Genomic DNA, 13878 nt, shown 5'->3' on the forward strand with positions numbered 1-13878 from the left:
AAAAATTGTATACGAACAATTACAAACAACACAATTTTTAACTCCGCCTACTCTAAATTTAAGTAACCGGTCACAAGCCCGGATAAAGGAGGGGGTTTAAATTTTTTACCTAGTTTTTTATATATAAAATTTTTTTATATAAAAAATTAACGATTTAAAAATTAAAATTACTTTTTTTATTTTCCAATTTACCTATTTGTTTCCCCAAAAAAAAAATGAAAAATGACATCTGCTCGCGAGCTAAGCTCGCCCATTTTTGGACGAGCCGAGCTCATGCTTTCATGGGTCGAGCTGACTCAGCTCGGCCCATTGACACCCCAATAGTAATTGTTTATATTTATTATTATTTTTACAAAGAATGCCAACACGTGTAGATTGGATAGGGTTAGAATAAAATAGTATTTTTTTTGGTAGGAATGATAAAATATATTATATCATAGTCAAGTTTATTGGATTATTGTGTCAGCTCGACCCATTTACACCCCAATAGTAATTGTTTATATTTATTATTATTTTTACAAAGAATGCCAACACGTGTAGATTGGGTAGGGTTAGAATAAAATAGTATTTTTTTGGTAGGAATGATAAAATATATTATATCATAGTCAAGTTTATTGGAATATTACACAATAATCATGACATTGTGCTCCCATGATGTAAGCCATCCTTGATTGAGAATTTGGCAATTTTCCTTGTTTGAATGGAAAGGAATTGATAGAGACGTGTTTGAATAAAAAGCAAATTAGTAAATTGAGCCACTGACATGGGAAAGCGTGTGGCTTTATGATGTGATATAAATGGTATAGATAGCATACACGTAGAAACTCCTTCTCTACCTTAAATAAGCATTTCACATTTAGGAAAAAAAAGTTGTGATATGTTTAATTGAACAAAAGGGAGATCCACGCACAAAAAAAGGGGGAGGCTTAGAATGTGAAACTACTGCATTTCTTTTAAGAAAACTCTTTTCATCAATCAAGATAGGATCACGAGGCGCAGTTTACGTTATCTTGTTTAAAATATTTTTTTTCATGTCAATGAATTATTATACTTATGAAATTTAAAGATATGATATGCTGTGAAATATTATGATATGGCCATCCGGTACCAAAGATATGATACTTATTAAGCTATTACCGATTTTAAAGAAATGATGACGGTATGATTTTTTTTGAAGCATGATTTTAATTCTTTTATTTGGGATCGCGCCATTTATTTTGTGTCCTACTGAGTATTTCAATACTCACCCTTTTCCCTATATCTCACAGATTAGATCGGGTCGTGTTGAAGCGTAGTGGTTCGATGGTGTGTTTGTGCCTTGTTTCACTGGATAAGGATCTAAGTTGGCATGTAATTTTATTTATTTTAAGTTTATTGCAATAGACATTTATTTATGAATAAATTCTCGTACATGTTTATTTGCAAATGAAAATATGTAGTTTGCGTTTTAAATAAAGTTTTGATTTAAATGTTATTTTCTTTTTGGGTCGTTACAGTTTTTGGAAAGTTGGGAGAATAAAATAACATATATATATTAAATTTTATTTGGGTCAAATATTTAATTAGTGATAGGGTAATGAAAAATATATCAATATTGGGTTCGTTGGATAGCTCATAATTAATTACGTATGTTAGGCTCAAGAAAAATTCGATTCAGATAAGTTAGATTCCAGATAATAAAGTTTATAGACCTTGTCACTTATTAGTAATTATTTATAATTATTATTATTTTTACAAAGAATGCCAACACGTGTAGATTGGGTAGGGTTAGCATAAAATAGTATTTTTTTTTTTTTTTTTGTAGGAATGATAAAATATATTATATCAGAGTCAAGTTTCTTGGAATATTACACAATAATCATGACATTGTGCTCCCATTATGTAAGCTATCGTTGATTGAGAATTTGGCAATTTTCCTTGTTTGAATTGAAAGGAATTGATAGAGAGCGTTTGAATAAAAAGCAAATTAGTAAATTGAGCCACTGACATGGGAAAGCGTGTGGCGTTAGGATGTGATATAAATGGTAAAGACAGAATGCACATAGAAAATCATTCTGTACCTTAAATAAGCATTTCACATTTAGGAAAAAAAAGTTGTGATATATTTAATTGAACAAAAGGAGATCCACGCACACAAAAAATGGGGGAGGCTTAGAACGTGAAACTACTATATTTCTTTCAAGAAAACTCTTTTCATCAATCAAGATAGGATTACGATGTGCAATTTATGTTATCCCGCTTAAAATATTTTTTTCATGTCAATGAATTATTATGAAATTTAAAGATATGATATGATGTGAAATATTATGATATGGCCATCCGGTACCAAATATATGGTATGTATTGACCTCTTACCGATTTTAAAGATATGATGATGATAATAATAATAATAATAAAATAAAAGTATGCACGTTTTGCACAATAATATTGAAAGGTATGAATGTTTTGTGCTATTACCCAGATAAAAATTCAATTATAAATATAAAAAGTTACTTATAAGTAAAAAATTGAAACAAAATTATTTAAAAGTATAAAATTAATTAATTTATAATAGTAAAATTTACTCATAAATAAAAAATATTAACTCAAAATTTTAAGTAAGTATGTAACCTTATTTTTAATTTAAATATTAACTTATATATATATATATATAACTACAAATTGAAAATTTTATAAGGGACTTATATGCAATTTAAAAAAAAAAAAAAGAAATTCAGTACTAGTGGATAATAAAATCTTAAGCATACGTTCGACAGTTTTAAAAAATCGCGACTAAAATTCCCCAAAATCGATTCACTCATAAACGCTCAAAATCGTTACTTTAAAAAACGCTTGTAATTGGTACAACGAAACTCCCAAGCAAGCCCCAAAATGCTTCAATTTCTAATGAATTAAGCATGGTGTACAACTAGTTTGATACTCTTTGATGTATCATAATCGAGGCGTTGATTTGAATAAGTATTGTTAACATCAATGGTAAAATTATGTGTCATCTCAATGAGTGCAAACAAAGCTATCAATTATGGTGTGAGCATAGCAAAATTGATTTTTAATTTGGTTGTTGGTTGGAATGAATTATTTTACATGTATATCATGGTTTACACTCTAGTGTACATAATGTCCACGTGGCAATTTTATTATTGGCTGATGAAAAAACAATTTAAACCTTGACAATGGCGAACACGAGGTCGTGGGGGGTCCACTCGACCCCCAACTTTCAGTTCTTTGTAAAACATTTATTTATAAAATCATGTTTATGTAAATTATTTTATGAGACCCACAACTTTTTAACTTTTATCAAAATTTACTAAAGATCTTATTTTAATTCACATCAGACAGAGGCAAAATCATAATAGATTATTTTAACTCCTTTCGATCTTTACAATGTTTGATTGTGTCTCTAACTCAAAATGTCAACTTTTGCCACTAAAATTTGATATACATGTAGCAAACTAGGTGGGAATTGCTTCTTATGCTAAAAAAAAGTTGACCATAGTAAGCCACAATTATTCTTGAAGGAGAATGAACCTGTTATATATTTCCTTCAGGAACAGGCCACAAAGGGGGATAAATTAAGAGCAATTTACAAGTACAATACATTTGATAGCATGATCGACAGTTCTCTCATATACAAGAAATGGGTACCATGATTAAAATAATCGTGGACTCCACATGAAGTTCTTGGAATTTTATAGGCAAGTTGTTGGAGAAAAAAGTTTTTACTCATTAATGGAAAATGATGTGTGTACGGCACCTCTAATTCAAAACTCTTTATTATATCTATTCATTTTCAACCACACAACAAAATATTCTTCATGTAAATTTAAAAATTTTCCCTACTCTTTAATCACCAAAAAATTCACTATTTAAAATATTGCTTTGAACAAATAATGACCATAAAACAGGGGCTAAGTTAAGCCTTCCACATGAAAGAAAAGATACATACTTTATAATGGAGTGTGTGAATGTAGAAGAATGAATATGCTGTATAGGCGTGCAACTCTTTTATGACAAACCACCACAAAAATAAAATTTAAAAGAAAAAAGGACCTAAGAAGTCAACTTAAAAAGAAAAAAGGACTTCAGAAGTCAACTTTCAAGTAAAAAATTACATGTTTTGGAACTGCTTTTAACAAACGCGGTATAGATTAGTCGCGTCCTGTACGATTTCCAGGAAAGGCAGTGGAAGATGTCCAATAATGACTGATCTATAGTCACAAACCACCACACCAAAAAAAAAAAAAAGGACCTAAGAAGTCAACTTTCAAGTAAAAAATTGCATGTTTTGGAACTGCTTTTAACTAATGCATATAGATTAGTCACATCCTGTACAATATTTAGGAAATGTAGTGGAAGATATCCAATAATGACTAATCTATAGTGCATTTATAGACTGAGATTATAAAAATCTAAATCTAGCCTCTTACCATGCACAACATCAATCCTCTTCGAGTTCTAGCCAATTTTCAAAAGAACTAATATAACAACAGAAAGACCCGAAATAAAAAAATGGCATATTTTGATGACTATGCTGAGCCGGGCTATGATCCTGGAAAGTTCAGCTCACCAATGCCATGGATTGGCATCTATGTTGCATTACATCTGCAATCTGCTCCCTTGGAATGGCTCTTGATGCGATCACTGGTTTTTATAAGAAGTCAACTTTCAAGTAAAAAAATCACATGTTTTGGAACTGCTTTTGACAAATGCAATATAGATTAGTAGCATCCTGTACAATTTCTAGGAAAGGTAGTGGAAGATATCCAATAATAACTAATCTACAGTCACAAACCTCAAAAGAAGATAAAAAAAAAAAAAAATAGACCTAAGAATTCATCTTTCAAGTAAAAAGTTACACGTTTTGGAACTGCTTTTAACAAATGCAATATAGATTAGTAGCATCCTGTACAATTTTCAGGAAAGATAGTGGAAGATGTCCAATAATAACTAATCTACAGTCACAAACCTCCCAATAAGATTAAAAAAAAAAAAAAAGGACCTAAGAATTCATCTTTCAAGTAAAAAGTTAAACGTTTTGGAACTGCTTTTAACAAATGCAATATAGATTAGTCGCATCTTGTGCAATTTCCAGGAAAGGTAGTGGAAGATGTCCAATAATGACTAATCTATAGTACATTTGTAGACTGACATTCTAAAGATCTAAATCTAAGCCTCTTACCATGCACAACATCAATTCTCTTCGAGTTCTTGCCAATTTTCAAAAGAACTAATATAACAGCGAAATTATTGGAAATAAAATAATGAGATATTGTGAAGACTTTGTTGAGCAGAGCCGGTACTTGGAATATGATCCCAAAAAGTTCAGCTCACCAATGCCATGGATTGGCATCTATGCTGCATTCGCATCTGCAATCTGCTCCCTTGCAATGGCTCTTGATGCAATCATTGGTTTCTATAAAAAGAAATTTTGGTTTCCATGCAGAGTTTTTACTCTTAATGCTGCTTCATTGACATTATTAGCTATTGCAGTGAAGTTGCCAATGGATTTAAACAATCCAATGCCAGGAAAACCTGATCAGCTTGCAAAACTCAGCAGCACTGTTCTGATGTCAACAGCAATGGCTAATTTTATGCCCTCTCTGGGATCCATGGATGGCAAGGAAATCTTTATGAATATGACAGCCTTGGGGATATTTGTCATCACCCTACTTGTGAATGTATGCATCCAGTTATCCACTGGTGTAATCTACTCCGTAAGAATGGAGCAAGTTCTGGTTATGTCTTTCATAGTTGTCATGTTTGTCATTATGAGTTTCTCGTCCTTGGTGGTTCCGACAACCAAAAAGCACTTGGAATTTGAGTTCCGGAAAATTGATAGCTTGATAGCCAGTGAAGATCCGCGAGAAAATGGAATGACTGCAATTGAGAAACTCAAGGAAGACGTGAAGAAGTATTGGATAATGGCAGAAACCGGTCACCCCCAATTTGTGATGGCACGATCTGTGACCTGCACCGCATGTTGTGCAATCTGCTTTCTTAACGTTCTAGTACTTTCAGAAGCATTTCTTCGAAGTAAGTACTTTCACTTTCACTCTCTCGATGGTTATCCCGCTTCGGACTATGGGGAATCGACGTATGCCATTGCGTGGATTCAGTTCATAGGCGTGATAATAGGCTCAATTAGCTCTTTATTTCGATTGGTATATGCCGTGAAATTTAAGCGCTCTATAGAAAAGATTGATAAAACTGGGTTCAAATTGGAGAAGTATTGGATTGAAAGGCTGTTGGACTGGAAAGAGAGACCTTTGGCATTACAAATACCGAATAGGAGATGCCAAAAAGTAGTCCGCAAAACAACAGATCTGATGCTGTCTTTCTGTATAAAGATTCAAATTGCAGTGGTGGCAGTAAGCAAATCTTTGTTGCTCATGTCGACTTTATTGATTTGGCCGTTCTTCTCGTGCTATTTCTGTTTCTTGAGGTGTAGAGATTATCTTAAATCCAATGGTTCAAAAAATAAGCAAGGATCAGGACTCGAATCAAAAGATCTAGATATAAGTCATTATGTTTTATATCTTGAAGGTGAGGAGCAACTTCCTAAAGCCATGGAAAACAACTACTTATCAGTTGTTTCTAAAGGTCGAAGGCAGCCACCACAACAACTAAGAGATTTTCTTCATGAACTGACTGATTTCAACAGCTTGGCAGAATTTGATAGCAGTCAAATTCCATCTGTGCTTTCTCTAGAGCCACCAAATTGTTGGAAATTGCCTGTTGTGACATTATCAAGCATTCTCATAGCGATTCCTAACATTGATAATGAAAAGGTGGAGTCTGTGCTGAACTGTGTGCGTAAAGGTATGGCATACGTCAGCCTCGTAGATGAAGTTCTTGCCAAAAAATTGGATTTGAAGAAGGTTAGTGAAGCAGCAGATGCTACATGGTTAGACGTGGATCTCCTCGGTAGGTGGAAAGGTGAAGACCTTCGGAACATGGCTACTGAAGGAAAAACATCCAAGGAGATTCTTGAAAAGCTTTGTGTCATTGCTAATAACTATGTCATCGAATTCAAGACGAAAGGAAATATAGTACCTGAAAATCTCGAGTTGTCCATTAAGGTAATTGCTGCAAACTCAATGTATCGAATCAGCCAAACTCTTCTGCTGCTGTACAATGGTATCAGTGAACCCAGTGAAGAGGAAATCTTCAAGCACATATCCATTCTCATTGCAAATATATTAGGTGCTTGCCTTACCAATGTACCTCAGGTCATAACTATGAATTTTGGGTCCATTGCCCTCAAGAAAAGGGAGAAGAGCGTCTGCCGTGCTGCTCGAATTCTTGGTGAAACAGAAGAAATTTTAGAAGTCCTCCAAAAACATGACCTTCCAGACCTGACACCAGAAAAGCTGCTCAATATTGATGAATGGCGCATTTCAATGGAGGAGAAAATTCTTTCATCCCCTATTACTGCATCCAGTGGCACTAGGCCTTCTAGTTTTAATGAACTGCAGATAGTTGTTGCTCAGTAGGAAGCTTGTGAGTTTTAAAGAAAATATATAATTGAGGGCCCGTTTGGTAGGGATTTTGAGAATTGATTTTTTGACCGTTAGAAGAAAAGTGGGGTCCACATGTGAGAGAAGAAGTCAAAAATTACGGCTTGAATAGTAAAATAACGGTCAAAAAATCAATTTTTTGGAACAAAAAATCCCTACCAAACGGGGCCTGAATCTGTGTATTTCATTGATCAAGTATATGTTATGTACAAGCATATTGCAAAAGTTCTGTTAACATTCTTAGACATGTATCTTACTATTTCTGCTCCACGATGATCAGAATTTTTAGGTTCCTTTGAGAGGATGCATGCCACCAATAAAGCAGTGCCTCATTGACTGAAGAAACAAAATATTCTAGTATTGGAAAACATATTGAATTAGCTTAGATTAAGCCTTTTCAACCAGAATTGCCTAATCAAGAAAGGCCTTGATATTTATAGTAGGTGTACAAAGACAGACATGAAGCCTGGTGCAAAATCTGCTCAGTCACCTCCTCAAAGTTACAGTTGCTAAGTTAAGGTTAGCCGAGCCTATAAATTCATAATGGATTTGAAATCCTCTAAAAACATGGGTTGTAACTCCTCCATTCTTGACTGTATTTTATTTGTAAACTAAAAATTTCAAACCATTATCAAATCCAAATCCGTCAATAAGAAGTGCAACGGTACTGAATAAGCTTAACCATTCTAATGCTTGATTACCGTAAGAACTACTAGACGGCTGGTATATTCAGAGTTCTCACGATTGCAGATTGTATATCTATGTGATGATCAGGGATATGTTGAAAGTGTCATTCTTCTAGGTAGGCCAGTGCATTCAGGCTGTTTAGTTCAGTTGTCTCAATTAACTGTCACTGAATTAGATTATTGAACCAATTACGATGATGTTTTTTTACAAATTGCAATTACAATACATGTCTAAGAATCTTACATAACATTCTCAGTGTAGCTTTTATTCAACAATTATCTGCACCTCATCTGAGCTAGAAGAACTAATGTCAGTACTGGATGTAGTATTACTGTATTAGGAATGGATGGAGATTTCTAATTCATTGAAGTGGGCATTCATCAGTATATGGCATCTGTTCGGGTATCAGATTGTGAAGATCATGTTTTTGAAGAACTTCTAAAATGCCTTGGTATCACCAAGACTTCGAGCTGCCTCTTGGACACTCTTCTCCCTCTTCTCAAGAGAAAAGGACTCAAAATTTATAGTGATAACTTGAGGTATGTTGGTAAATGAAGCACCTAATATACTTGCAATGAGAATGGATATATGCTTGAACAGTTCCTCACCAGTAGGTTCCCTGATAACATTGTATTGCAGCTGAAGATTTTCTTGATTTGATACGAGATCATTAGCAATACAGAGAAATACATAACTTGGGAAGTTGTTTTGCAGAGGAAACAATCTCACCTGCAGAGAAATACTTAACAGGCTGTAAATTAACATGGAATTTTCACATGAACAGCAACAGCTCTATCGAGGAAGCAAAACTTGATAGCCTGCAAAAAATGTAATCATTATATTAAATCGTTTGCGAAAGAAAACATGAAATACAATCAAACCATCTATGACTATCCCAATAAGACGAAATGAAAGCTGCCATATTGTGGGTTGTTGTCTTGATTTATAGCTGACGAACATACATTTTCAGAAATACTAGAGCAAAGATGGTCCATTTAGAGATGCACTGGAAGATTGTGCAATATCTTGAGAAAGTAATCTTCAGAAGGTATACTTGACTGGATTCCGCACAAGGGAATTCTCATCTGGAGCAACATCTGCTGATTCTGATAAAAAGCTGGTCTCGCAAACATAAGCTGGGATCCAGACTTTTTAGCCCTGTCATCACACGTCTACAGCTCCAACGGAAAATCCACCTCAAATGTCCTATTGAGATAACGCACCAGATCCCATTAATATATCAATGTTTAGACAAAAACAAGCAATGCCATATTATGAAACTGACCAGTACAATCACCAAAAAACAGCAGGATAATGAAATGTTAGAATATACAACATCAGCAATCTTTCAGCTTCTTCTAGTTTACAGCAGATTCTAGAGACTTCCACCTCAACAGTTCAGATTCCATCGAGATTTTATCTCCAGTTGTTATGTTAGATAGTAGTTTAGTTAGTTAGTTAGTTGTTAGATGCTAGTTATTTTAGTTAGCCACTCACACTTGTGTCTATAAATATAAAACTTTGTATACCTTTTAGTTCATTGGATATTTTCCAGTCTTCAATGTGATTTCATATTGAATTTATCCTTTCTTCTTTTCACTCTCTATGCTAGGGAGATGATTTCAATCTTTTCTTCTTTTTACTGCTCTCTAGTTCTATGCTGGGAGAATTTAACAGAAACGCATAGGAAGGACAGGTACAGGTATTGTTGGCAAAATTTAATCCAAAAGTTTCGACAATGGAAGCTGCAAAAATGACCTATTGCCGCACCAATATTCAGCCCATGTGTTCCTGCTTAAAGGCCGAAAGGATGTGGTTGTGGATAATATTCACACAAAATATCCTGCACTTCGCACATAAGCTTATTGTTTGTTCAGATTCAGACACCACGCATAAGTAAAAAGTTTCTGGGAAAAGGGCACTTTATTCTACAAATCCTCCTTAAAAATCTTTAAAACACTACAAATTCAGTTGCGTCGGAGATATAGTCCGCCGGAGGTGTTGCCGCAGGAGAGGTCGGTTGAGGCCACATGAGAAGTGAGGAGTAGGGATTTGGTCGTCTCAATTCAATTTAGGTATGTCAATAGCAAGGCGTGTTTGGCTACTTGGATCTTTCACTTGAGCACTTAATGGTCCATTTAAATATTCCGTTGTCCAGCTCGCCTGATTCATTGATGGATTTAAATCGATTAGTAACTTAGTGCAATGAAGAAAAATTTAGTTCCCATTACCATCACGAAGGGTGCGTTTGATTGACATGGAAAATATTACCTAAAAAAGAAAATATTTTCCATCTTTTATGGAAAATAAAAACCATCTCTACCCAAGGAAAATATTTTCCTTAAAAACAAGAAAAATTAGACATATTTTCAAAAGTTGAAAAATGTTTTCCTTGAAAAAAATAGCAATCAAACACTCTAAGTAGAAATTTGGGTGAAAAATTAATATTTTTCATGAAAAATAAATATAATCAAATACACCCGAAGTGTAAAGACATTTAACTTCTAGTTTACTGTTATGAATGTGTTTTCGGTTCCAATTAAATTAGGGTTTCATTCTGAATTAACCCAAATCTATGCATATAGTGTTTTCAACTCTAATCAAATTAGGTTTCTTCTTTGAATCAAATAACACATCATTCGTTTCCATCTGATCGATAGAAACCCATCATGGGAGGCCATGGCGGTCTAAACATTCTCCCGCAGAAGCGTTGGAATGTGTACAATTACAAGAACCGAGAGCAAGTCAAGCAAGATGAGGAAGCCGCCGCCAAGGAGGAGCAGCTGATGCGCGAGCAAGCCCGCGAGCGAGATACCGAATCTCGCCTCGAGAAACTCCGCCAAGCTCGCTGCTTGTCAAGCGCAGCCCACGCCTCGAAACCATCCACAGCAACCCAAACTGTATCGTCTGCCGAACCACCCAAATCAGATTCCGACTCTAAGCACATAAATTTGTTTGAAGGGATCAAAATTTTCGATCCAATTAAAATCGATAGAAAGGAAGACGAGAAGAAAGGGAAATTTAGTGGTTATAATGCTAATAAGAAGATGAAGAAGGAGGAATCCGTGCCGGTAGTGGAACCCGAGGATGAAAAGTAGAAGTTGGGGTATGGAGTGGCTGGAAAAGGAGTGAAATTGCCGTGGTATATGGAAAAGCGTATAAGTGGTAATGTGGATGAGAAAAATGGTGATGAGAAACTGAAGGTAAATGAAAAGAGTGGTGGAAAGAAGACTGTGGAGGAGTTAAGGGAGGAGAGGTTGAAGAGGGAGAGAAAGGAAAAAGAAAGGGAAAGGGCTTTGATCGTGGAGAAGTCAAGAAAAGATGGAGGGTTTTCTTAGAGGAGGAGAAGAGGCAATTTTAGAATATTGTATTGAAATGATTTTGGTTTGTACATTACTTCGATATTATTAAGGAGAATAACTGATACAAATTGAAATCATTCTACTGTTTTGTTAAGAGATTAATTTCAGAGCAAGTGTACAGGGAATTGCTTCACAGGGTACCCTCAAATGGAGCCAGCCCCATGTGATTTTTTTTTTTCCCCTTCAAAAATGAACCACCCATCTGTACACATAGTACTGCTCTCAATGTCATGTCCTCTTAGCTGTGTTTTCTAAGTGAATGTAATGAAAATGTGAATTTTATATGAAGTGAAAGATTTGTCAATTCCATCTAAATAATGTTTTGCTCTGTACCTGGTGTGGCTTGGTACTTTCAATCTTCACGTCCAAAGAAGGTATTACGTGCTCCATAAACTTTGCTCTCTAGCACTTTTGGTGCAAATTATGTGAAAAACAAGCAGTAGAAATTGGTATTATAATGGAATGTATGAGATTGAAGAAATGAATTCTCATTGTTCTGTGATCACCATAACCTTAATTATAGATATTTCACCTGTATGATTTGATTGTAATTAATGCAAGTTGATGAACTATGATTTATGAATAAATTTCTTCAAATCCAATTATGCTCTTTGCATTTTTGTCTCTTAATCTTACAATATAAGCCTAAAGGTTTGCTATTGCAATAGATTTGCTGCACGAACATTTAGGAAAGTTTGGTCCCTGTTCTACCTTTATCACGACAAGCTTGATCAGTGAAGCCGTTGGTCGTGATTTAGAAATGGCATGTACAAGCCAGTTGCATTCCCTAATAAGGGCTGGCCTGATTCTATTCCAACACATTTCCAACTTCCATGAACATGGCTTTGAGAGATGTAGAAAAGAAGTGAAACTTAATTCTAATTGCTAAAGGTTTGAGTAGTGACTTCAATTTCTGCTTGCACAGTGTCTGTAGTCATTGATGTGGATGAAAAACTTCCTGAAGAAAGTTGGATTAGTTGTGCAATAAATGAGAAGAAGAGTACACCTTCTGATTCTGGGATTGGATTTGCTGGATCAATTAGCCAGCTTTAGCCTCATCGAAACCCTTTAGCACTTCTTTTTCTTGCCTTCTCTGCTTGCATGCTGTTTCTTATGTCTAAGCCAAGCCTGCAATACAATGGATATCTTTGCGCTCAACGTCTTATGGCATTGCAAATTTTGCTCGTAGACTTGTGATGGTCCCCTTTCATTCCAGTCTCATGTTTCCTTATGGTCTGGTGATTGAGCTTCTCTTGTGCACAGAGATGCACTGGAGACCAGACTGATAGACGTAACTTGATCTTAATTTTGAAGGCAGAATATGAGGCTTTGTGGTCCTCCTAATTTAGTTTACTTATTGTACTTTAGACTAAAAATGTTTGTACTATCACAGAATCATATATTTTAGATTCAACTTATGAATTCTACATTTATTTGGGTTATTTTGGACCTTTTGAATCTGCCTTCTTTTATTCTAGTAAAGTTTTGAGCTTCCTTTATTGCAAAGCATTAATAAGTTTCTGAAGCTGCAATTATAGGCATTAACAACTGAAGTATGTTACAGCAACACGTTACCTTGTGCTTATTGTGAGCTCAGTATGTTACAGTACATACATGTCACTGTACCTCTGTATTTATTACTGTTAGTTTTACTATCTGTTATAACATAAGATCTTGTATTTGCAAACTAGACATCTTCTGTGGACGTGGTACTGAGTGTAAGTGTGAAATCGGCAACATATTTATAACCCTCCTGTCCACTTGTCTATACCTTCTACATTTGATGAGTATTCGTCTCCTCCTTTATCTTTCTACATCCTTCTCTCTCTCTCTCTCTCTCTACTCTAAGGACATGTTCGTCTACTTATTTTAAAGTGATACAGAAGTTTCTCTTCTCTGGAAAATGTTAGTGTATATTGATAGCACTGGTACAAGCAGTTGGTATTTCTTGGCAAGTACAGTAATTGACTCGAATGAGATCATTCTTTTCCTTTGCTAACCTAGTTTCATTACCATTCCACCTTTGGGGTACTAGTTTAATGAGTTCATTCTTTAAAGGGTGAAAGTAGTGGTGTAAAATGGATTTGGTTGTCTTGAGAGTCAAGCAGCTTTTTAAGGGAGTCGCATTTCCAATAAGTGCGCTAGACTTGGTTCACCATACCAAAAGAATGCGTCTTCTTGCTGGCCTAAGATGTAAAAATGAAATAATTCCCAAGTCATTTATACAAGTTGTTAGGTGCGTAAGTTGATACTATAAACAAGCTGAGGAAGCAATGAAACTGTATTAGTCATAACTTCATTTTCATCACAAA

The 13878-nt window shown here is 34.9% G+C and overlaps 1 protein-coding gene, 1 long non-coding RNA gene and 1 pseudogene across 2 annotated transcripts; 2 read left to right on the forward strand and 1 right to left on the reverse strand.

Annotated features, from left to right (window-relative positions):
* Positions 1-5261: 5261 nt before the first annotated feature.
* On the forward strand, positions 5262-7493 carry LOC111378555. The gene has a single exon (XM_023001789.1). It carries the CDS (start codon positions 5262-5264, stop codon positions 7491-7493), a length of 2232 nt encoding a protein of 743 aa, XP_022857557.1.
* Positions 7494-7647: 154 nt separating this feature from the next.
* LOC111378567 lies at positions 7648-10462 on the reverse strand. The gene is made up of 3 exons (XR_002699863.1): positions 9734-10462; positions 9167-9410; positions 7648-9022 (listed from the first exon to the last, which is right to left on the reverse strand). It is a non-coding gene; the product is annotated as an uncharacterized LOC111378567 (long non-coding RNA).
* A 173-nt stretch (positions 10463-10635) lies between these two features.
* LOC111378556 lies at positions 10636-13565 on the forward strand (annotated as a pseudogene).
* Positions 13566-13878: the final 313 nt, after the last annotated feature.

This window comes from Olea europaea, unplaced genomic scaffold, assembly GCF_002742605.1.
Source record: "Olea europaea var. sylvestris unplaced genomic scaffold, O_europaea_v1 scaffold1834, whole genome shotgun sequence".
Lineage (NCBI taxonomy): Eukaryota > Viridiplantae > Streptophyta > Magnoliopsida > Lamiales > Oleaceae > Olea > Olea europaea.

What these genes read in the sequence shown, in the direction of transcription:
- LOC111378555 (XM_023001789.1), top strand. Translation starts at nt 5,262, where the DNA reads ATGAGATATTGTGAAGACTTTGTTGAGCAGAGCCGGTACTTGGAATAT.